The sequence below is a fragment of the Pongo pygmaeus genome, chromosome 1 (genome assembly GCF_028885625.2).
Source record: "Pongo pygmaeus isolate AG05252 chromosome 1, NHGRI_mPonPyg2-v2.0_pri, whole genome shotgun sequence".
Classification (NCBI taxonomy): Eukaryota; Metazoa; Chordata; class Mammalia; order Primates; family Hominidae; genus Pongo; species Pongo pygmaeus.
In genome coordinates, this window is record NC_072373.2 from 138580226 (window position 1) to 138607850 (window position 27625).

Genomic DNA, 27625 nt, shown 5'->3' on the forward strand with positions numbered 1-27625 from the left:
TTAATGGAAAGTTAAAACAACAGCCCTGAATTTTAAACTTTCTTAGAGAATGTCTCCCTATCTACCTTTTTGGTAAATTTTTCCTCTTGAATTTCTGAATGTATGTTAACATGACTGTTTCATTAACATACTACCTATTTGCTGAAGGAATATCACCATTCACCCATCTCAAAAGAAAAATATTCCCAGTGGTCAATTAAAAAAAAAAACTATTTTTTCAAATGAGTAGTCTGACATAAAAAATATAAAAGGATAACTTTATTAAATATACAAATTCAAGCATTCAATTTTTAAGATTATGGCATAAGACAGAGCAGATCAATGGTAATGGTTTATACAGATATATCCTATCCTTACCAAACAGATTAGGTAGATATACTGACCTATCAATGCTCAAAATAACAAAATGAATATATGTCCCTAAACTATTTCTGTATCCTATGACTACTAAATGGGAAATGTGTCAGCTGACCCACCCACCAGACTTTTTCCCATAGGAAGTTTGATATGTTGTCATTGATATATATCATTTCTGAATATAAACCTCTATCTTGGGTCCTTTTCTCTTTGCCTACTGCATTATCTGTCTTCCCAACCCACCTAAGACTTAGTCAAAACAGGATACAGAGATCTGGATGGCTCTATGCAGAGGAAAAATCTCCAATAATACTGTCAATTCTGTATTCACTTTTCCTTTCAGCAGCTACCTAATTATATCTAAGATGGTGTGAAAAAATATACAACTCAAAAAAGAAAAGCATTTGGACTATCAATCTTCACCTTGGTCCTGCAGCTTCCCTTTATCAACCAGTGTATGTATTATTTTAAATTCCCAACTGTAAACACATGCAATATTTAATAAAACATCCAGAAACTTTGTGGTCAGCACCATGTAATTTCCGAGGAGAATGTTTTAGGTAGGGGCAGAGAAGGAAGAAAATCGAGAAGCCATTAAGAAAAAATGGCAATTCACACTAAAATGCTTTCATGAAGTATTTTAAAAAAATGGATAAATTCAATTTTAAGTGATACTTTGCCCCATGACCAACATTTCCTCATTGTTTTAGTGTTCATAAAAGGCCTAATATGTACCCCTAGAAAAGGAAATTATCTTCTTTACTTACAAAATTGTTAGAACACCAGCACCAGGTTGAGTTTCCCCAAACTATACCTAGCTCATAACTCTAAAAGAATCTACAAATTAAGTCTTTTGATTCATTTAATCCTCATCACATCTGTTAATTTTAATTAATTAAAACTAAAACTGTTCCTTTTTCTGCATATGTCAGTGAAAGGTAATTAGGGAAACTAAAAATCTGACCTAATAGGAACCCACCTAAAATCTACTTAGGTAGGTTTAACTCAAAGAAGATCATGTTGTTAGTCCCAAGAACTATCCCAGGCATTTTAAGTATTCTTAATCTACATTTTAGAATGTGCCACCAAACACTAAATGTTAAAATAAATTATTAATCCTGCTCTGGTCTCTAAACAAGAACTTATGGCTATTACAAAGTATTCTTTTTTATTCTACCTCATAACAGTAAACATTAAATGAAGACCCATTATCACAAGCTCATATCTTTAAAAAATGGATGCCACAAAGCTTCTTCTGCTGTTATTCTTGAAGCTGGATTTAGATCTAGAAGTTTATCAAGCAGGTCATAAGCTTCATCGGGTACCTCATTCCAGCCTTCTAAATTGGTATTATACTCATCAAAACAATGCTCACAGCTATTACTATCCCCCTTTTTAAGTGAATTCCCTGAGTATTGTCCTGGAGGTGTCTGTATGAGGTGAGAAGCTTTATGGTCAGTCTTCTCTGAAATAGCTGGTTGATGAGAAGCATGCCCTTGTACCTCACTTGTTAACTTGGGAGTGTTAGAATCCATACCCCTGAGTCTCTCACAGAGTTTTCTCAAGTCTTGTGCTGGAACTTCTTTGCTACATAATATTGATTTCCCTAAAAGCAAAAGAAGAAAAAACAACAGAAAAAACCATTTTATTATTTGAATATATCAGAAGCCTCTCTCATGAGAAACATGAAAGTTCAAACATATGCTTTATAGACACGGACACACACACACACACACACACACACACACACACACACACACACACACAGAGTATGAGATAGAGCACCACATGCTATATTTAAGTTGTATTTGAATTGCATAGTGGGAGATAGTAAGTAGAAAGCAGTGACTTACTAAGCTATGCCAGGCACTCACTTGACTCTGCCAATTTCTCAAGCTTCATCTTACCCTTCTATAATCTTTAACTAGCTGCAGCTCCCACACCCCCACTCTACTTCCTTTCCATGCTTCTATGTCTTTGACTACATGACTCCTATCTTTGCCTAGGATGCCCTGCACCCCTTGTGTGCCCAGGACACTTTCACTGACATCACCACTCAGATCAAGAATCACCTCTGACACTTGACACCCTCAGAGAGAATTGATCAATTTCAGCTTCTATTGTATCTTGAGAGGAGTTCTATTATTACTTTTGCTATCCTATATATGTCTGTCCCACCTAGTAGACCGTGAGCTCTTTTAAAGTAGGAACTGTCTTATTTATCTTTGAACCCCCCAAATCCAGCCTATGCCTGGTACATATTAGGTAGTCAGTTAATGTCTGCTGGACTAGATAAAAAGGCATTATTCTTTTCAACGACTCTGTTCAAATGACACATACAACCTTAGAGATGCTGTTCTTGACCAACCTATCCTAAATGAGCCTCTTCCCTCCCCTTTTCCTTTTATCTCAGTACCACTCATTTCTCATAGTATTTATTTATGTTCTCTCCCTCACTAGAATTTAAGCTCTGTGAAAGCAGAGACTCGCAATAGTACTAGGCACACATAAAACCCCCAATAAATGTTTCTGAATGAACAAATAAACAAACTAGATCTGTTTTTAAAAATATAAATGTCTTTGAAATAACTTCCTGATGGGTTTATTATCAGATGTGCAAAAAAAAGTTAATCACACAAATGGCAATCATGTATTATTTTTACCTTGCATTTCCTTATTAAACAGAAATGTACTAAATGTACGAAACAAGTACCCCAACATTTAGATGCCTTTCTGAGAATGTAGATTGTCAACAAAGTCATTAATCTGGCTGTGGATGATAAAAAGTTACCTTCACATATTCTGAACTAACTACTGGACCGGTATACTAAGCCAGGGAAAAAAACAGGGGAGGGAAAGGGAGGAAACAAACAATTACCAAAAGCCAAATTCTTTGAGAGTACAATATGCCAATCCTTTTTTACTTTTAAACTGATTCTATCATTCCTCTTCTCTCTAGAAAATTATAGCCAGAGGGGAATACTCATATAGTTTTATTCCTTTATTAGCTTGTTCTGAAGTCATAAAATAACTAATAGTATATGTTATAGCATGTGCCCGTTATACAATATGCTTTTTTTATATGACCAAAAAAGAGGGTTCATTTACAATATTCAGGAAAAATAACTTCAAGTAACACAATCAGTCAGCATATTTTGTTACAGACTACTATGTGTCAGGAATTTGTTTCAGCTCAAGACTTTTCTTTTTAATTTATTCAACACAATTCACTGAGTACTTAATGACAACCCACAATGGAGCCAGGTTTAAGGGTTGAGGACAGATAAGAGAAGTAAAGGTGCTCTCACTGCTAATCTTAGCCAAGTCATTTCTTTAGGTTACAAAGGGGAATGCAGTTGTGTTTGTTGAAATTTTGAGGCTTTTATACTCAGTCCAAAGTTATAGTAAGATCAGACTAAAATAACTACAGATGTCATACTAATACAACTGAGACAAGTCCTATGGCATTATTTTTATTATTTGTTTTTTTGAGACAGAGTTGCTCTGTCGTCAGGCTGGAGTGCAGTGGTGCAATCTTGGCTCACTGCAACCTCCATCTCCCAGGTTCAACTGGTTCTCCTGCTTCAGCCTCCCAAGTAGCTGGGACTACAAGTGCATGCTGCCATGCCCAGCTAATTTTTGTGATTTTAGTAGATGGGGTTTCACCACATTGGCCAGGATGGTCTCGATCTCTTGACCTCATGATCTGCCCACCTAAGCCTCTCAAAGTGCTGGGATTACAGGTGTGAGCCACCACACCTGGCCCTATTTGTTTTTAAATATGAGAAGTATTACAATGATAAATCTCTAAAAGCTCTTGCTTGCTATCATGGCACTTGATCTGGAGTATTTTTGTGTCAGATGTTGTATTTCCATTGTTGGCCCTGATTATAACTTGGATTACCAATGGGGGCGATTCAAGCTCTTCAATAAAATATTTTGGTGTTGGCTGATAAACTTCATGTTCATAAACCTCTCACGAAGTTATTCAATAGTAGATGAAAGTTTTCTCAGTTGAGAATAAACATACTTGTTATATTTATTATTATGTAAGAATGCCATTTCTAAGCTATCAATCTTGCTTTCCACTCATGGTCACTTTTTTTCCCTTGTATATATTATTTCATCTTATTATCTTCAAATAAAATTTTCTTACAATAAGTAGATAGTTACAAATCGTGGACTGACTTTGCTGTAGAAACATATTTTGGCAAGCCTCTATTAAGATGAGGCTTTCTTCACAACCATCACTAAGTTTTTCTTGTAGATTAGACTATAGCACTAGTGCATAAGCAAGGGCAGTAATTTTTGCAGTGGTTCTTAAACACCCATAGTTTCTTAGTCAGAATCACTTGTTTTTTCAAACTAACAAGTCTGGAGCCTTCCTAAGTATCCTGTTTTTCTGAATCATATTTTCCAAGAATAGGCTGAATGGGCAGGCATATGTATTTCTTAAAAGATTCTCAGATAATTCTGACATGCAACTCTGGTTAAGACCCACTGATCCTGGGGTTGAGCAAAAGGCAGCCCAGCTACTCTTGAGGTAGGCTGGCTGAAACTTTGTCTCCTGGGGTGTTCTGTATTGTATGGTAGTAAGCTGACTCAATCCCACTTATTCCTTGGAAAGTATTAACTGAGCTTGGAAAATAAACATTAAATGGGCACTTGAGTTCAGATTGTTGGCCAGAGCAAGGCTGAGATAATTCTCACGTGCCCTATGAAGCACACTGCACATCCCAGTCTTGAAGAACTTGCATGGCTAAGAAGATGACATCCAAGTCCAATATATGCTTACAATAATATCCCATCAGTTAAGGCCTTCTATGCATTCTGCTTCTCTGCTACCGTAAACCTACACAACCTGACAACACACATTTCTATTCTCTTCCCTAGTCCTTATTACACTGTATTAATAATTAACTATTTACTTGTTAGTATAGTCTAAGATCATTTAAAGCAAGGACACTCTAAGTACCAAGACATATTGCATCTGATGTTTAAAATACAATAAAAAAGTAAAACATATTAAAAAGTAAAACATACCTTTAATAAAAGGTAAATTTATGTAATAAAAGTCAAACCATACTAAAAGGAGTTAAGATTTTACTCCTTATTCTTATAAAATTATAAAGGTAAAGTTTAAATACTGCAACAGTGTATTACTTTGTGCTTAATAAGATTAAATGATTATATGTATAGAGGAGAGGTGATAAATTTATTTTCAAGCAACTGAAGAATTTTCTACTTAATATTAGAGAACTTTATCAAGACTGAATGTTTATTTGTAAAGAAAATTTCATAATAATTTATTAAGTGATTTGTAGGAGATAATCAAAGGCATTTTGTTTTGTTCTATAATACAAAACTGCTTACCAAAAGTTTTAGCAGCTTGGATAGTTTCTCTGGATCCCCTAATTGTCATAATTTGGGCCAAAGCAGTTAAATCATCACTTGCTTTATAAAATGGATATCGTCCACTAAGCAAAGAAAGAAATATGACACCTGCAGACCACATGTCAATTGCTGCAACAGAAGACAAATTTTAAAAATAAATTTCAAATCTATAATTTTATCATCTATATCAACAGTCTTCAACATTTATTATGCATTAGAATCACCTTGGGAGCCTTAAAAATTTCAGATGCCCAGACCCAAAGATTTTGATTGAACAGTTCTGAAGTAGGGCTCAGGCATCAATGTTTTAAAAAAGTTCCTCAGGTGATTTTAATGTACAACCAGGACTGAGAATCCTCACTGCAAAATATGTTTTCTTTCTTGAGCAACGTGTTGGTAAATTTAAAAGGATATTTAATCACTAGGAAACACTAAGTAAATGCACAATTTTATAGGATCAAAAGGAATCCAAAAATAGCTATGTGGGAAAAAATCTGAATGATCCTTGAGAATTACATACCATACTGGTCAAAGTGCTTTCATTTTAGTGAAAAGTAATGAACATTAGAAGCTCTTCTTCAGCTGATACTAGCGCCAACTACTGCTATAGAAACTTTTAAAAAATTACTTTATTCTTATTTTTTGGTGACTGTGAAGACTTTAATTTTTCTGAGTACACAGTAGGTGTATATATTGATGGGGTATATAAGATGTTTTGATACAGGCATGCAATGTGTAATAATCACATCCTGGAAAATAGGGTATCCATTCCCTCAAGCATTTATCCTTTGTGTTACAAACCAATTATATTCTTTTCTTTTTTTCTTTTTCTTTTTTTTTGAGACAAGGTCTCCCTCTGTGGCCCAGGCTAGAGGGCAGTGGCACAGTCTCAGCTCACTGCAATCTCTGCCTCCCAGGTTCAAGCAATTCTCATGCTTCAGCCTCTTGAGTAGCTGGGATTTCAGGCGTGCCACCATGCCCAGCTCTTTTTTTTTTTTTTTTTTTTTGTATTTTTAGTAGAGACGAGGTTTTGCCACATTGGCCAGGCTGGTCTCAAGCTCCTGGGCTCAAGTGATCTGCCTGCCTCAGCCCCTCAATGTACTCTTAGTTATTTTAAAATGTACAATTAAATTATTGACTATAATCCTCCTGCTGTGCTATCAAATACCAGGTCTTAATTCATTCTTTTTTTTTTTTCGAGATGGAGTCTGGCTCTGTTACCCAGGCTAGAGTGTGGTAGTGTGATCTCGGCTCACTGCAACCTCCGCCTCCCAGGCTCAAGTGATCCTCCCACCTCAGCCTCCTGAGTAGCTGGGACCACGGATGCACACTACCACATCCAGCTACTTTTTTGTATTTTTGGTAGAAATAGGGTTCTACCATGTTGCCCAAGCTGGTCTCAAGCTCCTGAGCTCAAGCAATCCACCTGCCTTGGCCTCCCAAAGTGCTGGATAATTCATTCTTTGTAACTATTTTTTGTACCCATTAGCTGTCCCCACGCCCCCCACACCCTCCCACCACCCTTCTCAGCCTCTGGTAACCATCTTTCTACTCTCTATGGGTTCAACTGTTTTAATTTTTAGATCCCACAAATAAGTGAGAACATGCAATGCTTGTCTTTCGGTGCCTGGCTTATTTCACTTGACATAATGATCTCCAGTTCCATCCATGTTGTTGCAAATGACAAGATCTTCTTTTTCATGGCTGAATAGTACTCCATTGTGTGTAAGTACCACATTTTCTTTATCCATTCATCTGTTGACGGACACTTAGGTTGCTTCCAAATTTTGGCTATTATGAATAGTGCTTCAACAAACATGGGAGTGCAGATACCTCTTCGGCACATTGATTTCCTTTCTTTTGGGTATATATCCAGCAGTGGGATTTTTGGATCATGTAGTAGCTCTATTTTTAGTTTTTTGAGGAATGTCCAAATTGTTTTCCATAGTGGTTGTACTAATTTACATTCCCACTATAGAAACTTTAATCTTCTGAATTCTGGTAGTTAAAGATTACGACTAGCTCAACTTGATGTTAAAAAGCTCTTTTTTTTTTTTTCTTAAAGTGACACCTCTTTTAATTGTTGACCTCCTAGTATCACCAGGTTATTTGCTCTCTGCTCTCTGTTCCTTGGGCTACTGTATCACCTTTTTTTTGTTTTGTTTTTGTTTTTTTTTGAGACTGAGTCTCACTCTGTTTCTCAGGCTGGAGTGCAATGGTGCGATCTTGGCTCACGGTAACCTCTGCCTCCCGGGTTCAATTCTCCTGCCTCAGCCTCCCCAGTAGCTGGAACTACAGGTGCGTGCCACCACGCCCAGCTAATTTTTTGTACCTTTTAGTAGAGATGGGATTTCACCATATTGGCCAGGCTGATCTCGAACTCCTGACCTAGTGATCTGCTTGCCTTGGCCTCCCAAAGTGCTGGTATTACAGGCATAAGCCACTGTGCCCGGCCCCACTTGCCTTTCTTAGCTCCTTTGGTACCTCTGCCTGCTCCTTCAATGTTTTCTCCAAGCCTTAAGTGCTGACGGATGTTCCTCAGAGTTTTAACTTCTCCTTCTGTATACTCTCCCTGATTGATCCATCCACTTCATGGCTTCAACTGTTATTTATATAATGATGACCTTCAACTTTATTTCTAGCCCAGCTCCTTCGCTGAGCATCAGACTTAACTTTGATTCTGTTGGACATCTCTATTTGGATGTCCCACAGATACCTCAAACCAATTATATCCCAAACTAACCTTACCTTCCCCTATAAACCAGTTACTTCTCCTTTACTCTCCACCTTGGTTACTGGTACACATCCAAGTCTCCCAAGCTAGGAATCTGGTAAACATCCTGAATGCCTTTTTCCCTCACCATACCACACCCTAATTCTACATCCAATTATCCACCAAGCTCTGCCTTTCCAACCCTTCACTTTTTTTTTCATCCATATTACCAATACTCTCATTCACATTTTCATCCTCTCATCTGGACAAATTCATGGCACCACTCTCCAAAAGCTAATCTGTTTGCACGCCTGCCAGAATGATCCATCTAGAATATCCCATTGTCACTTCTTTCACTTAACTTTCCAATAGCTACAGTATATAGTCCAAACTGTAACAACTGTGGTCTGACCTTGTCTACTTCATTCCAGGTTTATTTCTCACCATTCCTCAACTTGCATCTTAATAGTCTAGCAAAATTGGACTTTTTTTTGAGATGAAGTCTTGCTCTGTCGCCCAGGTTGGAGTGCAATGGTGCGATCTCGGCTCACTGCAACTTCCGCCTCCTGGGTTCAAGTGATTCTCTTGCCTCAGCCTCCTGAGTAGCTGGGATTACAGGCGCGCATCACTACACCCAGCTGATTTTTGTATTTTTAGTAGAGATGGGGTTTCACCATGTTGGTCAGGCTGGTTTCAAACTCCTGATCTCAGGTGATCCGCCCATCTCAGCCTCCGAAAGTGCTGGGATTACAGGCATGAGCCACTGCATCCGGCCAAAATGAAACTTTTTTAGTTTCCTGTATGCTGTTTCTTGAGTTCCTTGGCTCATGACTCTATGCTAACCTCTCAGCCCAATTTACATTCTAAGAGGTTATTTCTTTCATGAATTGCCTTTCATAATCTCTTTGGGTTAGGATAGTTAGATACTCCTTAAATACCTTGAATAAGTTTTATTACCATACTCAACAGGTTATTTTATAATTATTTGATGGTGTGTCCTGACTAGAGTGTGAACAGATGGTCTCATTTATTTATTTATGTTATCATTAGCAAGCAAGAACAGACATTCAACGAATGAATGCATTTCTTCAAAGCCCATAATCCAAGTGAATAGCAGGACTCATCTATTCATTCAAGATGTTTCCTGGATTCCAGCTCCATGGTAACTTTTTAGATTATGGAAGACATTTTTCTTTTTCAAAACCTTCTAACTGCTATTATATTGTTTATATAATAACAAAAATAATTTTAATCAAACACAATTATATCTACATCACAGGAAACTTTTGAGGTATTAAGCAAGCAAATAAAATGCTTTAAGTCTTTGGTTGGCAAAAACTATTAAACATAATTTTTTCCCCCACAAAGGTGATGTCAACAAAATTCCACAGATTACATCTTGCATATTTATTTACAAGATGGTAAGATCATCTTGTAAATAAATACGCAAAATGTAATCTATGGAATAAACTGTTTAAACAAAAAAAGAGAGGCAACATTAGGATTAAAAACTTTCATAAAGAATAGCATTAGCTCAAAAATAGGAATGCCACACTGCAAGAACTGCTTACATAACTTAATTAAAAGCAGAAGAGCTCAAATATTAGTTATAAATAGACAAAGATCATAAAATAAAATATGTCTGGGACAATCCATTTTAACTGGGTTCTGTATTTCCAGTACAACATACCTGTAGTTTGATTGGGGCACTTTGTCAAGACCTCTGGTGCTCTGAATCCTGGTGTACCTGCCCTCGGGGCAACCTGCTGACGCCTTATGATGAAATAAGATTTCTCTAGTTATGTTAAAGTTGAACTATGTAAGTCTAAAAAATAACATTCATCAATTTAGTTCACAGTAAATTTTGCCTTGATACCTATATAATAAGCGTTACTATAAAGTAAATGATAATCTAGTGTGATAAAAATCCTAGATTTTTCTTCTACTGTTTTTTACCCCCTCTACTAGTTCCCCGGACTTACTACAGAAAGGTTTTAAAATAACCTCCAAGAATAAAAAGCAGTAGTGGATAATAAGAGCCATAATAGAAAAATAGAACCCAATAGCAATTCACAGGTATAAAAATTCATTTGTTTGGAGTAACTGATCACAGATACACTTATATATTTGAGTTAATCAAGAAAGGCTTTATGAAAGCCAAGCCTTAAAGGAAAGGGAGAAATTTATGAGTCAAAGAGTTGGAGGTGGGAGTAAGAGAGGAGCTCTACTATTTGGTTCTGGTTACTCCACATAAGTGGGAATAAAAAGAGAAAACAGAAAAGATTACATCAGCAATCAAAATGTGTGATTCTAAGCTTCTAAAAGCCACCCCGTCCCACTTATTTGCATATAAAAGCAAATGTGTTTTCCAGAGTATATCCATATTAAATAAATAATATATGAAAACTGTTATCATTTGCTCTTCAACATACTACTGCTCTGCATCAAGGCCCATTATAGTTCACTGATCTGAATTGATCCCTTGCACTCACAAAATTATCCACCCAAATCAATGCAATTTCTAATGGCTGCATGCTGGTGATTTTATAACACCATCAAAACACATTACCTTGAAAGGCAAATACTACAAACTTTATCTGTTGCATAGCAGTCACAGGTCAGGCTAGCTGGGCAAGAACTGGCAGTTTTCCTCATCACACCACTATTCATAACTTTTGTAGAAATAGCCTTCTTTTTTGTTGCTAACTTTCTAGACAGTACATCCACAGTCTTTGACTGCTTCATGAGCTGTAAAAGAAAAGTCATATTTTTCTATTTTCATGACATTTAACATGATGTCCTAAAATGCTAGTATGGCAAAAAGCAATAGCGGAAACATAACTTTAAAAACTGCTGAATGGCCATTGGACTGTAAATAAACAGTTGTCTATTAAAATGTTTAAGGTCTTCTTGGGTTTTTCTGTAAAGTCACCTTATATTAAAATTTACTAATTAGTCCTAGCTTGGCCAATATTTGAGTTATACTTTATTAGAACTTTTCCTGATATATTACAAAAGTATAAAACAGTTATGTTCTAGTGTCTAACTCCATTTCAGAACTGTAAACTGCACAAGTACATTGGCTAAAATCACAGTTTTAATTTGTTGCTCATGCTGTCTAGCTGTCACAAGATATCATAAGTCAATCTGAAATCATCTACGTTGATGATGATTTTGTTAACTTTACAAACATCTTTACACTGTCAACTATGTGTCAGAATAGTTAGCTAACTGTATGGAGCTCACACTCTAGCAATGACAGAAAAGCCCTTAATGTTCTAAATGTTCCTCTAGAGAAAGAGCAGTAATAGTCAGCTAACCAAAAATAAGAAAAAATTCCACCAGAAAAGTTCAGAAAAAAACTGGAGAAAACAAGTTTTGACTAAATGCTTAAAGCAGTAATACCTTCTGCCAAAGCCAAACTCTAGTTTAAAAAAATTTCTGATAATAAATGTTAATCTAGTTATTACCTAAATTCTCTTCAGTGTATGACTGACTGACCATTACACTATTAAGCTACATTACTTACTTTCACTGCAGGGCTCTCATGTGAAATGGAGCTGTGTATATTGAAATTTCTTTCTCCAAAAACAGAGCGCTGGACAGAAAGGCCTACAGATCCCTCCTACAATACCAACAAAAACAAGGAAAATAAGGATTATATCTGTAACACTTTCTGCCAGCTGTACTCTGCCATAGTTTTGAAAGAGTTAAGTGAGATGAAACAAAAACAGCTGCATCCAAGTCATTCTCAGGCACCAAACCACTTCTGTGAAAGGAGAAAATAGTCTAGACAGAACTCAACACCCATACAATGTTATCATAGTCCACAAATATATATAACTAAAAAAAATTCAAAAACCACCTGCAAGGATGTTACATTTTGCTGTGCAGCTAAAATGGAGATAGACACTTCAGAATTCCTCCCCTACAACTAATGCTTTCTTTTAAAAACGATAATTAGTCTGAACTTTTTAACATGCAGGGAAAATTTAATATTTTCCATTTTTGTCATAAAATATGATTTCATAATAGTTAATGACAGATGTTATAAACTGACAAAGTAAATTTTAGTTTTAAAATACTAACCAAAATGATTCAGTACAAATCTTAGTGAAAATTGAATCAACTGAATACATATAACAAATGCAAAAAAAAAGTTTTTTAAATTACAAGTACCATCCTAGTATTCTATCTCCCTCTGTTGGTTGAAGGAGTACATTTCCAAAACAGTGTCAGTACTTAAGAAATAAGAGAGAGAGAACCTTTCCGTCTTTTCCTTGTTTAATCTGAATTTGTGCATTTGTGTAGGGTCTTTTAACAGAAGCTTTTGTGGTGGACTGCTGATCCAGCTCCTTAGGTACTGGGCCACTCAATGGAATCTTGTTTCCTGTGATTATGTGGGATTTGTTTTGTGAACACCTTTCCTGCTGAGCTTCAGACTGGACAAATTTAAGAAGCTCTATTTTCGTATCATGGGTTCCTTGGGCCAAACCAAAGTCTACCAAGGCATACCTAAGAGACAAAATTAAGCATTTTTACTTATCTATAGCAATTAAAGCTTAGTAACATTGTAATACTCTCAGACCATCCTCATAAAAACTGTAATTCTTTTGGGGATCAATTAGGAATTTATAACATTCTGGAAAAAAGAAAAAAAAGTTTTCCAGACAAAGTAAGAATTTAACAGCTAACTAGGATTGAAAATTAAGAGGTGTCCCACAATCAATCAAATTTTCTTTTTCCAGTGGTCTGTGTTAATAAGGCAGAAGAGGAATACATAACATAAATACAGTCCATTGTTCTCTGATGGTGGCAGAGATGGCATCATAGCAGATAATTTCTAGTTAAGCAAGCTTAAAAAAATTAAAATCATGGTTTTAAAATCTGATCCAATTAAAGAAAATTAAAAAGTCAGGCATATAAAAGCTCAAAAAAGAAGTTATAATATTATTATGTTTAATATGATCCATTATATAGAGGTATTTATGTTATTTTCAGCTTATAATTTCTCTATAATTATAATCAGCATTAAAAAGTATACATAAAAATAAAACTTTTGTGTTAAAACAGGAAATTGGCTATCATGTGGTCCAATCCCCTCACTTACTAGAAAAGAAAAATGAAGTCCAGAGATAAGAGACATGTCTAAGGTCAAAAATTATTAGCCTCTAAGTCTGTTAGTTCATGCTATTTCCACTGAACCAGGGTACATCTAATAATGTACATTATTCCACTAATACAATTTTATCTTCTTCGTCACCAAATTTCCCTTTCCAATCACAAAGAAACTGAAACAGAAATAATCTGTGCATGGCTGCTGCAGTATGTTATATTATATCTAAGAGATATAGGTCAGAGGATACAAAGTAGCAGATATGTAGGATAAATCTAGACCTAATGCACACTCTGAAGATTACATGTAATAAAACTGTACTGTATATGAGATTCATACTAAATGAGTAAATTTTAGCTGCTCTTGCCATAAAAACAAAAATAAAATGGGTAACTGAGATAAATATTTGCTTCACAATAGTAACTTTTGTACTATCTATATATAACATCATGTTCAATACCTTAAATATAGACAATAAAATTGTTTTTTAAAAGAGAAATAGGGTAAATATTTTCTAGTAACTCTTCATACTTACTTTTTCAAGCGCCTATTATATAAAAAATTGCTGGGCTTAACATCACGGTGAACAATACCAAACTGATGAATGCGTTTCAAAGCTTTGAACAGATTAAACATATATTCCCGTACTTCTTGAAAGGAAAGAGAATTCAAAATGTCCTAAAATAAAGTTACAAATGAAATGAGTTACAAATATTGTTTGCAATTAAATATTTAGCTAATAAAAATTCAAGAAATATTAAAACCTACCAAAAACGACTCATGCTCCAGATATGGCATAGCAATAACTACATGATCATTCTTCCTAAAGCAGTATTTAACTCCCATGACATTATCTTGCCCCCTAGTGGAAAAATGCACAATGAACCTTTAGAAGAAAGGTCAGAGGGACTGAAACTTTATGCCTAATTTTAAAAACCGCAATTTTAGCAATGCATACATATTGCTAGAAAACTGACTTAAAATCATCATCACATAATATAAACACAAGTGACTTGTGTTCTTGTGTTAAAGTTTTCTTTTAAAACAAAAATGGCACCAGTTTTGAGGTTACTATAATAATTCAAACAAGGTAATTATAGTTGTAACTGGGGAAGTAGCAGAATGAGAAAAAAGGGAAAAGATTAATAAGACTTAGCAGATAAGATGGTAACAGTAATAAATAAATTAAGGTCACTAAACTAATAGATCAATGAGCCAGGATTTGAACCCAGGCATTTTGCTCCAGATATATGCTCTTAATCACTATGCTACACTGCTTCATAAAAGAAGAAAATAGGACAAAGGTGATTTCTATGATTTTGAGCCTGAGTAAGAAAACAATAGAGATACCAAAAAATAAGTAGAGAAGCCAGTAAAAGAAGCATCTAAAACCAGACCTCATCATTTTGATAGAGATATCTAGATAAGGGACTAAGCCTTAAGTGAGAAGACAAGTGAGAAGTCAGTGAGAGTACTTGCAGAGAAGTGATACCTACAGACATGAAAATTAATAGCAAGAAAAGAAAACAGCTTGGAAGAAGTCAAGTTAGACAGCCAAATTAAGAAAGGAATTTTGAAGGAAGAGTTATTAGCATGGAAGTCAAAGAGAATAACAACTGAGGGAAGGCTTTTAGTTTGGCAAAGAATAATTAACTGGTAATTTTTAAGACAGCAATTTAAGTGGAAAGGAAGAAACAAAACAGAAGGAAGGAAAATATAACACAATGGAAGCTGAGCCTAAAGACAATTTGCCTAACTGCATTGTAAGATCAGATGAAGGCATTTTTAGCACGTACTTTTTTAAGCACAGAAAAAGAAAAAGCGGTAGAGGGAGACAGTTAAAAGTATAGAAAAAGGAATGATCACATTTAGGGTACAAGAATGTATGCAAGCATTCTTTATAGAGGTCATCTCATTTTCTTGTCTTCTATAATACACAGAGGGCTGAAACAAACAGGCTTACTTATTCATTCATTCAGTATTTAGTGGGCACTGTTATTTGCTGTTAGGGATTGCAGACATTAGTGATGCAATAGTGAATAAAATTTACAGAATTTCTGTCCTCATGGAGTTTACTATCTAGTGGACAATACAGATAACAACAAGTTAACTTATAATGACAGATTATGATAAGGGCTTTCAAAGAAATCTAAAGATGCTATGACAATAAAAAAAATAAGAGAATTTAATTTAATTCAGAGAAGACTTCTTTCAAGCAGTGTCACTCTTTTTTTTTTTTCTTAGAGGCAGGGTCTTGTTTTGTTGACCAGGCTGGATGGAGTGCAATGGAGTGATCGCAGGTCATTACAGCCTCAAACTCCTGGGCTCAAGTGATCCTCCTACCTCAGCCTCCCAAGTAGCTGGGACTACAGATGTGTGCCACCCTGCCTGGCTAATTTTTAAGTTTTTTGTAAAGATGGGTTCTTGCTAGGTTGCCCAGGCAGGTCTCAAACTCCCAGCCTCAAGCCATCCTCCCAAAGTGCTGGGATTACAAGCATGAACTACTGCGTCCAGTTTCACTCTTGCTCAGATCAGAAGATGAAGGGTCAGCAAGCAATGACTGGGAGAGGTCTTCCTGAATGGGGAAACGGTCTGGGCAGTGGCCCTGAGTTAAGAAAGCTCTTGAGACAAATTTGATAAACTAAAGAAATGGAGCACAGTGAGGGAGGTGGGAAGAAAGGCATGAGAAGGTTGATTTTTTTTTCAAAGTACATAGGGAAACCATTGAAAAGATTTTAAGTGGTGGAACTAATGACCCAATTTAAGTTATATACATACATATTTTATATTTTAAAGATCATTCTGGCTGCTGTGTAAAGACAGAATTAAGGGGAGAAGGAAGAAGCAGGCTACAAGTCATAGTCTAGGCTTCACCTGAGGTAGTGGCAGAGAAGATAGAAAGACATGGATGAACTTCTAGATATATTTTAGAGCCCAAACGGCTAGGACTTAGTGATTAATGTGGTTTAGGAGAGAAATAGAGAAAATGAGGATGATTTCTAGGTTTCTGGCCCAAACAAGTGTGTAGATGGGCCATTTGCAGAGATGGGTAGATAAGAACATTTGTTGTTGTGGTTTTGTTTTTGTTTTTGTTTTTTTTGGCATGTTAAGGTTTAGTTTTGTCATATTAGGTTTGAGATATTTATCAGGCACCAAGTGGAAATGTTAAATAGGCAGGTGGATATACACAAACCTGTAGTTAAGATAAAAGGTCTGAGATTAACTATATACTTTTGGGAACCATTACTTTAGATCATGTGGAAATGGAGGACACCAAGGAGAATACAGAGAAACCCAAGAGCAAGCACGAGGAACTCCAACATTTAGGGGTCAGATAGAAGTGGAAGAGCTAGCAGACACTGAAAATGAAAGGCCAAATGAGGGAAGAAGAAAACAAGGAGGGTGTGGCAGGACAGAAGTCAAGACAAGGGTTCAAGTCAATTGTGTTAAATGATGCCTACAGTAACGGGTGACTCTACAGTTTCCAGTTTAGCATAGAGGAGAACAGCCGCAATAGGTATTTAGTGAAAGAGAGGTGTGGAATGAAAACAATGTATGCAGATAATTTTTGAGAAGTCTGGCTGTAAGGGGGAACAAAGAAATGATGGAGCAGGTGGAAAAAGGAGGGCAGTTTAGGAGGATAAGATTCTAAATCACGTCCATATGTTGCCAGAAATGACCTAACAGACAGAAACCATACCAGATGATTCTGTTATTCTAAATAAAATATTAGATGAGGTCGTCAATAGCTGGGGAAATGTGAAATGTGAGTTCCCTACATTTACAAAATAATGTAAACCATGAAAGCCAAGGTTTATGATTTGGCAGGAAGGTTACAAAAAGCAGTGATAAAAGACAGGAAATCAAGCCGAGCCTCAAGGGAAATCCAATCTAAAAGAATTACTATAAATTTAACTAACTATTGCAAGGTTAGGAGGAAAGTGCTAGCAAATTGCAAACACTTGACTGAAAAATGTATTTAATTCACATATAATCTCCTCATCCCTGCTAAATATCTACTTTAAAATCTTATAAATTATATACAAGTTCAATTAAAATATGTTTAAATTGCCTACCCAGCCACTGTTAGGCACTGAAGTTCAGCTGCAATTCTTATAGGATGACTTGTTGGAATCAAGTGTTTTAGAGCAATTTTCTCTTCAGGTCCTACTTGTAACTGTGCTGTGGCCAAATAAACAGAGCTGAAAGTGCCTGTAAAACAATTTATTACATTTTTCAATATCTGGTTTTTAAAAATGTTAATGAAACAATTCTAAGATAGATTGTAAAAACTGTTTCAATGGCATAACAGATTAAAACAGGACTTCATTTTACTGTAAATATTTATTATTTATTCTTTCTTTGAGATTGAAAAAGAAAAGCTGTTACCATAATTAGTAATAAAACTATGGTCTTAATAGTCTAAAAAGTGGTATATTTTCCAATAAGAAATAGTAATGAAAACCAAGACTACAAAAGGAAAATAGAAGGGAAAAAAGACCTTGTAAAAATAGTAAAGCATATCCCCAGATTACCTTCTCCAATTTTGTCCTTAATCTTAAACACATTACTAAGCTGTGGTACAGCTTCATAAAGCTTCTCAATATCTTTTTTAACACCTTTCAAGGAAACAAAAATTTAGAGTTTTAATCAATGACAGTATATTTTATAGTTTCTTAACATTTAAAAAGCTCAATGAAATAAATTATAAAATATGAGCAATTAATTATACATAAAAGTTTTAATAAAATTGTGATAAGATTAAAACCCTATCAAGTTGCTATAACTCACACACACCTCTTGAATAGACAAAAATGACAGTCCCAGAATTAAATACACCAAATTTCTACTATACTGGAATTATATACTAATAGATACATTGTTACTGTAGAGATTACAACATGAAAAGGCACCAAATTTTTAAAATAACTAAACGATTTGTGCTGTGATCACTAGATGGCATGACAAGGACACATTGCAATGTTTTTGAAAACTATTTCCTGTAAAGATACAAAATCTTAAAGGCTTGGTAAAATTTTATGTATTAAATATTCACACTATATTTTCAGAGAGGCCTACTAAAGCTCTCAAGCATGTAAAAAAGTATTTTTAAAAATTTGTCCCAATTACCAGTAGTATCCTTTATCCTTGACTGCAGATAAATTGCTACTTTTAAATAAGTATCAGTTCTTTATAAAAATGTACATAGTTAAAACAAGGGGAGCCAATAATACAAAACCCAGTAAACTACTGGATACAGAAGAGAACTAGATAAGTCTTCAGATTTTATTACAGGATCTAGGCTCTACTAGCCCTACATAGCATAAGTTTAAGACATTTTCAAAGCACCTGCACATGCATTATCTTTTGAGATCTTCCTAACAGTACTGTGAACTTGGCAGAGCAGGAATGATTATCCTGATTTTTCAGATAAGGAAATTCAATTCAGGGAGGTTAAATCATTTGCCCAATTTCACAGAGGTGTTGCTGATGTCTACAGGACTTATTCCTTTATTTATATTATACATATTTTTTAATTTTCCTTCTTTTTTGAGATGGAGTCTCACTCTGTTGCCCAGGTTGGAGTACAGTGATGTAATCTCCACTCACTGCAAACTCTGCCTCCTGGGTTCAAGAGATTCTCGTGCCTCAGCCTCGTGGGCAGCTGGAATTACAGGCACGCACCACCACGCCCAGCTAATTTTTGTATTTTTAGTAGAGACAGGGTTTCACCACATTGGCCAGGCTGGTCTCGAACTCCTGACCTCCAGTGATCTGCCCACCTTGGCCTCCCAAAGTGCTGGGATTACAGGTGTGAGCCGCCGCACCTGGCTAGAACTAATTCATTTAAATAAACACTGTCTTAAAAAATGCTCAGCAATGGGCATGTAAAAAAAAAACCAATAAATTTGGTGCAGCCACTAGGAGCTTGGTCTAGTAGAGGAAACATGTTATCATTCTTAATACAAGGTGACACCTGTAATAAAAGAACGCATATACTACTAGGTTGGGGAGGATTTCTGAAGGTGATAGGAAGCCTTCAGTTGACAGCTAAGTTTTGTTCTGAAGCATTCACCAAGTAGTGAAAGTGGAAGAAAACATTTTAGGAAAAATTAACTATGTCTGTAAAGCCAGGAACAAGAAAAAAAAAAAAAAAAGGCTTGGATGATTAGGGTAGAGGGAGGGCTGAGAGACAATGAAAATACAATGTGGCCTGGGGCAGTGACTCAGGCCTGTAATCCCAGCACTTTAGGAGACCAAGGCAAGAAGACTGCTTGAGGCCAGGTATTTGAGACCCCATCTCTTAAAAAAGTTAAAAAACAAACAAACAAAAATTAGCTGGGCTTTGTAACACAGGCCTGTAGTCTCAGCTACAGAGACTGAGGCAGAAGGATACCTTGAGCCCAGAAGTTTGAGTTACTAAACTATGATCGTGCCACTGTACTCCAGCCTGGGTGGTGGAAGAGGGAGACCCTGTCTCAATAATCATCATCATCATCATAATAGAAATAGAATGTGGCTGAGGAAGACAAGAGAGAATGCACATGAAAGCTACAGAAAGTTTTTAAGCAGAAAAATGACAAGTGGAGAACAGATGTAAAAGGGAGGAGAAACATTAACGGTACTTCCACACCACTACTCACTTATTATGCACCTACTCCTCTTTACAAAAATCAAAATGTTTATTAAGGTTTCCTGTCACTTCAGAACAACTTCAACAATTTTAAACAACAGTAAAACTTCCTGGCAACCAAAGTGAATGCAATATCCTCAAATTCTGAAGTGGGAAATGAGAGCAGAAAGCAGAAAAGTGCATTCATGTCAAAAGCTGGAAAACAGCCGGGCGCGGTGGCTCACGCCTGTAATCCCAGCACTTTGGGAGGCCAAGGCAGGCAGATCACGAGGTCAGGAGATCGAGACCGTCCTGGCCAACATGGTGAAACCCCGTCTCTACTAAAAATACAAAAATTAGCTGGGTGTGGTGGCGCGTGCCTGTAATCCCAGCTACTCAGGAGGCTGAGGCAGGAGAATCACTTGAGCCTGGGAGGCGGAAGTTGCAGTGAGCCGAGCTCGTGCCACTGCACTCCAGCCTGGCAAGAGCTAGACTCCGTCTAAAAAAAAAAAAGCTGGAAAACAGTACTAAAGACAGACAAATGAAACAGACTTTGAGGACTGGAGGAGGATCCTGAAAAGCCTATAACATGCTAAAAATTACATGGCTCTATTTTATACCTGAAGGTCTAGGCTTCTATTTTGACATTTTAAGTAACTTTTGTTTTCTGCTGCATAATATATCCAAGTTGGTTTTAATATACCAATAGTCTCCTTAACTACACTCCTTGCCAGCCTGTAGTCTATCTGTAACATAGTAGTCAGTCGGCTTGCAACACAGCAAACAGAGTTTAAAGAGTATTCTGATAAAGCTAAGTCACCTTGTCACTATTTTGCTCAAAACCTCTAATGGTTTCACATCTCACTCCATTAGAAAGCCTCTTTACATCCCTCTTTTACTTCACTCCAATTACCTTCCCCATTCTAGCCACAATGACCTCCTTGCTATTCTTGAATGCTAGGCACACTCCCATCTCAGGGTCTTTGTACTTGCTGTTTCCTCTGTTTGGAATGCTCTTCCCCAAATATCTGCACAGCTCACTCCTTCACCACCTTGAAGTCTTAGCTCAAATGTTACAGAAGGCTATGACCGACTATACTTACTAAAATTACAATCTCCTTCCCCAATACTTCCTATCTCCCCTTCCCTTTTACATTTTCTTTGTAACATTAATCACTTTTGAACACGGTATTTATTTCTTTTGTTTACTCTCTGTCTACTGTCTAACTACCATGGTGTTAATTTCTGTTTTATGCTTTGATTTATCCCTAGCACCTAAAAAAGTGCATGTATATAATAGACAATAAATATTCATCACATAAATGAAACGTTTTCAATATCTTGTCATGGAGTAAAACTGACACTCTAGGAATATAGTCATGGTTATTCTGGGGCTTCATGTACTCTCTGGTTTATACCTCCTGTAACTAGGGGATAATATATAATGTAAGCCCAAACTGGGACACTCTTGAGTGAAAAGGCGGCAGGAATAATAATTACACTGTGACAATCGCTGTAAGCTAGATCTGTCCCAGGCAAACAAAGACAGTACCCATAGCCCATTTTAGAAGCATGGGCTAAGGGTGTCGTCATTGTAGCAAACAGAATGAAGCAAGCCTTCCTTCCAGTAGAGTTCACTAGTATGGAGGAGACTTTCAATATAGAGTTTATACATCATTCTTTCACTGAACAGATCTTTCTCACTTATTAAAACTTGGCATATAGTAGACACTTAAAAAAAAAATAAAAGCTTACTGGCCAGGAATGGTGGCTCACACCTGTAATCCCAGTGCTTTGGGAGGCCAAGATGGCAGGATTGCTTGAGGCCAGGAGTTTGAGACCAGCCTGGGCAACATAGCAAGATCCTGTTTCTAAAAAAAATATTTAAAATTAGCTGAGTGTAGCGGCACACACCTGTAATCCAAGCCACTCAGGAGGCTGAGGGGGTAGGACTGCTTGAGTGCAGGAGTTAAGGCCGCAGTGAGCTGTAATTGCGCCACTGCACTCCAGTGACAGTGGCGTGACAGAGAGACCATGTCTCAAAAAAAAAAAAAAAAGCTTGCCAAAACAGTGAAAGAATAAACATTGACCAATATTATGCCAGATAGTTTGTGCATTACAGCATTTTTCTTAATAGGAAAAAATAGAAACAATCTATAGGGTCAACAGTAAAAGGTGATTAAATATATTATAATATAATATGCAATGGACCTTAAATCCAGTTGTAGAATATTTCCTACATGAGCAATATTCAAGATATATATTAAAAAAAAAAAAATGGAGATCAGAAATAAGATCCCGTACTCCGGTTCTCTTTTCAAAAACAAAAACAAAACAAGATCCCAATTTAGTTTCTAAAAAATGTACCTATGTATGCCTAGGAAGGCTAAAGGAATACAACAAAATGTCAACAGTGGCAATATTTCAATAATGGGAAAAGACTTTATTTTGGCCTTCTTTACTTCAAAAATTTCAATAATCATGTTTATCAGAAAAATGCTATAAAAATCTGACAAATATCTCAAAATAAAGAGACATGCTATTCATCCATTACACTAAGTATTTTACTTTATATCCTTACATTAAATCATTCATTCAAATATTTTCAAGCACCTACTATGTGCTGGACACTGTTAAGTGCTGGGAATGCAAAGATATATAAAACATCCAATCAAAAATATAACTTCAATAAGGAGTAAAGCTGATGAGGTACAGGCATATACCTGTCTCATGATCTAATTTGATTTACTTTCCCAATTATTACGAGACTGTTATGTGCCTGGACCTCATCAGCTTTGCTCCCTATTGAAGTTATGTTTATATAACTTTAGCTGTTATTAAGGATCATATTTAAAAAAGAACCATAAGAGTAAAGTTTTAGCATGTTTTATAATTTATCGTATTATTTATAATGTCCAATGTTCTGTTACATAAACACTACAAAACTTTTGAAATCTGGAATAAAATTCACCCCATTCATTACTTCCCAGCAGATTTTCAGAATATTAGGATAGTGGCATTCTCCTAAACATGATGCTAGAACCAATTCAGAGTCATCCATTCAGATACTCTGCTGAAGTCACAACATACTTCAGAAACCAGAGGAGATACTGCCGCCAAGGGGCTTACAGTAGAGACAAAAATGCAGAGTTCTAAGCAATAGAAAAAGACTACAATGACTGTGTTACTGTGTTATGTGTCCAACGACTAGTAAGGGAAAGATGAACTAAAAAAACAGCTAACTGCTGGAAAAATGGAAAGGAAGAGGAACAGTATCCATGAAACTGGATGCAAGTGGCATTTTAAGATTATTCTAGCACCAACGTACAAGATGAACTGAAGGATGGAAAAGGGCAAGCAGGCAGCATAGGTGAGAAACTGCTGTAAATCAGGAACAAAGTGTAAGGAAATGAATTAATGGGTGGAAATGGGAATGAAAAGAAGACACAATGCCGTACTTATTAAAAAGAAATAAAGCTAGGTGACGATATGGGGAATAAATAAAAAGCATCAGCTGAAGATTAAAGTTTCAAGTTTAGGTAACTGGGATAACTGACTTCCATCAAAGCAGAAAGTATGTGATGTCATTTTTCTAGGGTGGGGTTAAAAAGAATATATGGACAAAAGGTCAAAATAAGTATCTTCTGGACAAGCACAGAATTCACTTAAGACAAAGATGGGAAAGATGATCTGGCTACCCTTCCAGAAAAAAAAAATACAGTCAGCTAGAATTCCTCTATTTAACAAATATTTATTATTAATAAATACCTACTATGTACCAGGTCCTGTGCCAGAGCAGAAATGAAGGTACACATGCGAGTGTACAAAAGCAGGCACTGCTTGACCCTGTCTTCTTCACCCCAAGGTCTGGTTTACAGTCAAAGAACATTTCACGCTATACACTGAGATATGGTGCTTTATTATTGCTACAAACACTTCATATTTTTTTTGTCTGTGAGTTCTGCTTTTGAATACTTAAGTGATGATCTCCAGTGTCAATTTCTAAATTTAAGCTTAAGGCAATGTGGTGAGTAGAGATAAGAACACAGGTACAAAAGAGAAATTTAATTTTGGCATCATCAAATTTCTGCATTCTTAATTACCAATACTGAGGCCATAGCAACTTCAACCGTAAAACAGGTTGTATTAGTCTTCCAAATCGCAATTCAGTCCTACATTTAGATCATACGAAGCTCTGTTTTAACACTGTTCTATAGAAACATACAACTCACTTTAAGATTCAATCTTATTTTTTGAGAGCAATTGAAAACAGAATTGTTGCCTGAAAAATCTTTATAACTGTACATCTTTGGATTTAAACACATACCTGCAAGTTTAAAATTCTGCTCGTTTTTTTTTGAAGAGCCTTCAGCCTGAAACCGGTCACGCTGGGGAGAAAAAGCCATTGGCTCATCCATCTGAATCCCCAAAGACGCCTCCATCACAAGCCAATTGGGATGCAAAATGCCAGTTAAGGGGTTACATCCACAGGGGGAGCAAAGCAGCTGTGAAAATTAGAACACTGGAGAAGTTTAGATCACTGGCTAAACGACGCACTAAAAACATGCTACTGCCCCCAAAGGGGTAAACATTTTCAAACGCACGATGTGTCCAAACCTCCACAGTAGGGCATACTGCGGCCTTGTCTAAGGAATTCCATGTGCTTTATTTTCACCTATCAGAAACACTGGCAGGGGGCTGCAGGAAGAATTTCCCGGCTTGGGCACCCGCGCAGCAGCAGGCGCAGTGGGAAACGGAGAGGCTGCGAGTCCGGTGCAGCCAGCGGGACCGCGTGGGGGAGGGGCCGAGCGCCCGGGGCGGTTTGAAGTCAGGAAAAGAATTGAGGGAGAAAACCGTTTCGCCACTGACAGGAAGGGCCAGGAGGCTCGTCCAAGGCCCCAAGCAAGTTGACGGAGAACTGATACGACCCTGGCCACAAGTACTGGGCGGAGGAGCAGAAGGGTGAATGAATGGGAATCCTCCGGCCAGCGCTGGCCGCGAGCTCAGCCGGGAAGGACCGGCTTCCCTCGGGCCAGAGACCGAACCAGATACTTAGTGCGCAGGCGCGCGACTTTCCCGCCGCAGCTCGGAGGGATCCGAAGGGGGGCGGGGAAAGGAACTGCACAGCGAGGAAATCGAAGTCACGATCCAGAATTCGTTCCTAATCCCTCACAATCCCGCGCCATGGGACAAACCGTCGGAAACTCACGGTTTAAGGGAGTACGACTTCTGTGGCTCCCCAGATGCCTGGGTCGCCGTCTCCAAGAGCTCCCCACCTACCGAGTCGATCGGATGCGCCTGCGCAACACTTCCAGCCGCCGCTCTGATTGCACATGCGCACACTAATGCTCTCGACCCCGCGGATTCCGCTACTGGGCGCTTGCGCAAGAGGGTGGGGTTTCTTCCCGCCGCCTTGGCCAGCTAGAAGAGCGGTTACGGGAATGAAGCCCAGAGATGATCTTAAAAAACAGGGTGAACCATAAGACTAAGGGCCCAACGGCCCAACATGATTTCCAGGAAAGAAGGTAGCTCAGAGAAGGAAAAACCTCAGGTGCTGACACATCCCTATATACCGTGGCCGCACAACACATTGGGCACTCCATGGATAAAAGCCACTTTCCTGACTCTGCTTTTATTTCCTTTTCGTTGAGTGCCCTACTTCCCCGTTAAAAACAAGCAGAAAATGTAATTGCTGATTGTTTGTGGCTGTGTTAGTAGAAATTAGCGCAGTGGCAGGAAGGCAGTGTATACTATTTACTGAGCCCTGGGCTATGAGGTAGGTAGGTTTTTCTAGGGGCTGGAATCATAGTGAGCAAGATAAACACCATCCCTGTAGGAAGCTAAATTCCAATGAAGCGATGACAATAGCGGATGAAAAAATGAACAGTATTCGTTCCGGTATTGATTACTATTTGAGGGAAATAAAATGAAAAGATGTGATACTGACCAGGAAGGTGGCATCTAGATGGTCAGGGAAGCCCTCTCAAAGAGACCTGGATGAGAAAGAGCTGGTAGGGAGACTGTTGTCCTGGCAAAGAAAGGACAGGGCAAATGCAGAGAGAAAGAGGAACTTGGTATGTTGCAGGGGCAGGGCAGGAAAGGCCAGGGTGGGGGAAGCATAGTGAGTGAGCGGCAAGATAGTCCCAGATAGATGAGGGTGGAAAGTTAGGCAGAAGCCAGACCATGGTCCTTGAAAGCCAGGGTAAGAAGTTTAGCTTTTGTTCTGAGTACAATTGGAAGCTATTTGAAAGTTTTAAAGCAAGGGAGTAATATGATCTATGTGTTATGAAGAGAATGGATTGTAGAGGGGCAAGTGTGGAAGCAGAAGAAATAGGATGCACTTTAGGAGGAAGATAATGGTAGTTTGAACCAGAACAGTGGCGGAAGAAATAAAAGAAGACAATGGGATTTGGTGATTGGCTATGGAAAATGAAGAAAAGGGCATCATCAACAGTGAATCTTAGGTTTGGGGGCTAGCATATGTGTTGGTGGTAGTGCCACATAGAAGGGAAGTCTGTGAGGTAATGGTTTTTGATTGAGTGAGGTGGAAGAGAGTAAATCAAGAATTCTAGTGTGGATACTGAGAAAGAGAAAAGCGGACCAGGACATCCAGGAGATGGCCTGGTACTACCAGCTTGGCTTGCTGTTGCTTTGAACTGGCCTGGCAATCACAGCTAAGTATTGGTATTCTTCTGTTGAACATAAACAATTTCACAGAACATCAGACAAGACAGAGTTGTGACCATGATAGATCAAAAGTAAGATCACTCTGTAATCATATCTGAACACAGACACAACATCAACATTGCCCAAGCCATAAAAATGATCAAATATCTCCTTATCCTGGCTAATACGAGTGCCTGCTGCTTCTTTACCAATTATAGTTTTAGCCTCAGTCTAGTCTTCCTTCCTTCTACATAATACTTATTAAAATACCCAATTATAGAATTATCCTTGCTTCCTTACAGCTTCCAATCCAGGCCAAAGTCCCTCTTTCTTGAACCCTTCCATAAATCTCCTAACACAAACTCAAATTCTATAACAAGTCCTTTTTAACACCCTTTTCCTAAGATATCCCACGGTTCCCCATGGTGTGCATTCTTACGTACTGAAACAAGCAATACATCCAAGTTGCTCAGCTATAGCTGTGTTCCTGGTGGTCATTATCTGGAGGTCGTTAACAATAATCAAGTCCAAGATATGCAAATGATGATGTCGAAGAAACAGATGAATATATTGGTCTGGGGTATAGTTCAGGGTGAAGAAATAAACTTGGCAGTTATGAATTTATAGATGAAACCTAGTCTTGGACTGTACGATATTAAGCAAAGATTGTAGATGGAGAGTTGGGCTATGATAACTTCCAACATTTCATAGTTGAGCAGAGGAGGAGGAACCAGCAAGAGACTGAGAAGTAGTAGTCTGTGAGGTA

At 37.4% G+C, this 27625-nt stretch overlaps 1 protein-coding gene across 15 annotated transcripts; it reads right to left on the bottom strand.

The window, feature by feature from the left end:
• Nucleotides 1-236: 236 nt before the first annotated feature.
• CDC7 (cell division cycle 7) lies at nucleotides 237-27617 on the bottom strand. 15 transcript variants are annotated; one of them, XM_054484829.1, is made up of 12 exons: nucleotides 27303-27617; nucleotides 24521-24698; nucleotides 18116-18199; nucleotides 17657-17792; nucleotides 14349-14442; nucleotides 14116-14258; nucleotides 12730-12979; nucleotides 11994-12089; nucleotides 11034-11212; nucleotides 10155-10237; nucleotides 5731-5880; nucleotides 237-1963 (listed from the first exon to the last, which is right to left on the bottom strand). In XM_054484829.1, the coding sequence occupies exons 2-12, from the start codon at nucleotides 24633-24635 to the stop codon at nucleotides 1569-1571; spliced, it is 1725 nt and encodes a 574-aa protein (XP_054340804.1). In that variant the 5' UTR covers nucleotides 24636-24698; nucleotides 27303-27617; the 3' UTR covers nucleotides 237-1568. The 15 variants fall into 15 exon arrangements, with proteins under 15 accessions (XP_054340804.1, XP_063508890.1, XP_054340832.1 ...); XM_063652820.1 differs by having other exon boundaries at nucleotides 24521-24715; nucleotides 27303-27576; XM_054484857.2 differs by lacking the exon at nucleotides 27303-27617 and adding an exon at nucleotides 25474-25569.
• Between the last annotated feature and the right edge of the window lie 8 nt (nucleotides 27618-27625).

Excerpts from the sequence above, each read along its gene's own strand:
- CDC7 (XM_054484829.1), bottom strand. The coding sequence starts at position 24,635 with ATGGAGGCGTCTTTGGGGATTCAGATGGATGAGCCAATGGCTTTTTCT. Across the intron at positions 12,980-14,115 it reads TATAATAGGCGCTTGAAAAA|GTATGCCTTGGTAGACTTTG; the intron begins GTAAGTATGAAG and ends TTTGTCTCTTAG. Across the intron at positions 5,881-10,154 it reads GTGCCCCAATCAAACTACAG|CAATTGACATGTGGTCTGCA; the intron begins GTATGTTGTACT and ends CTTCTGTTGCAG.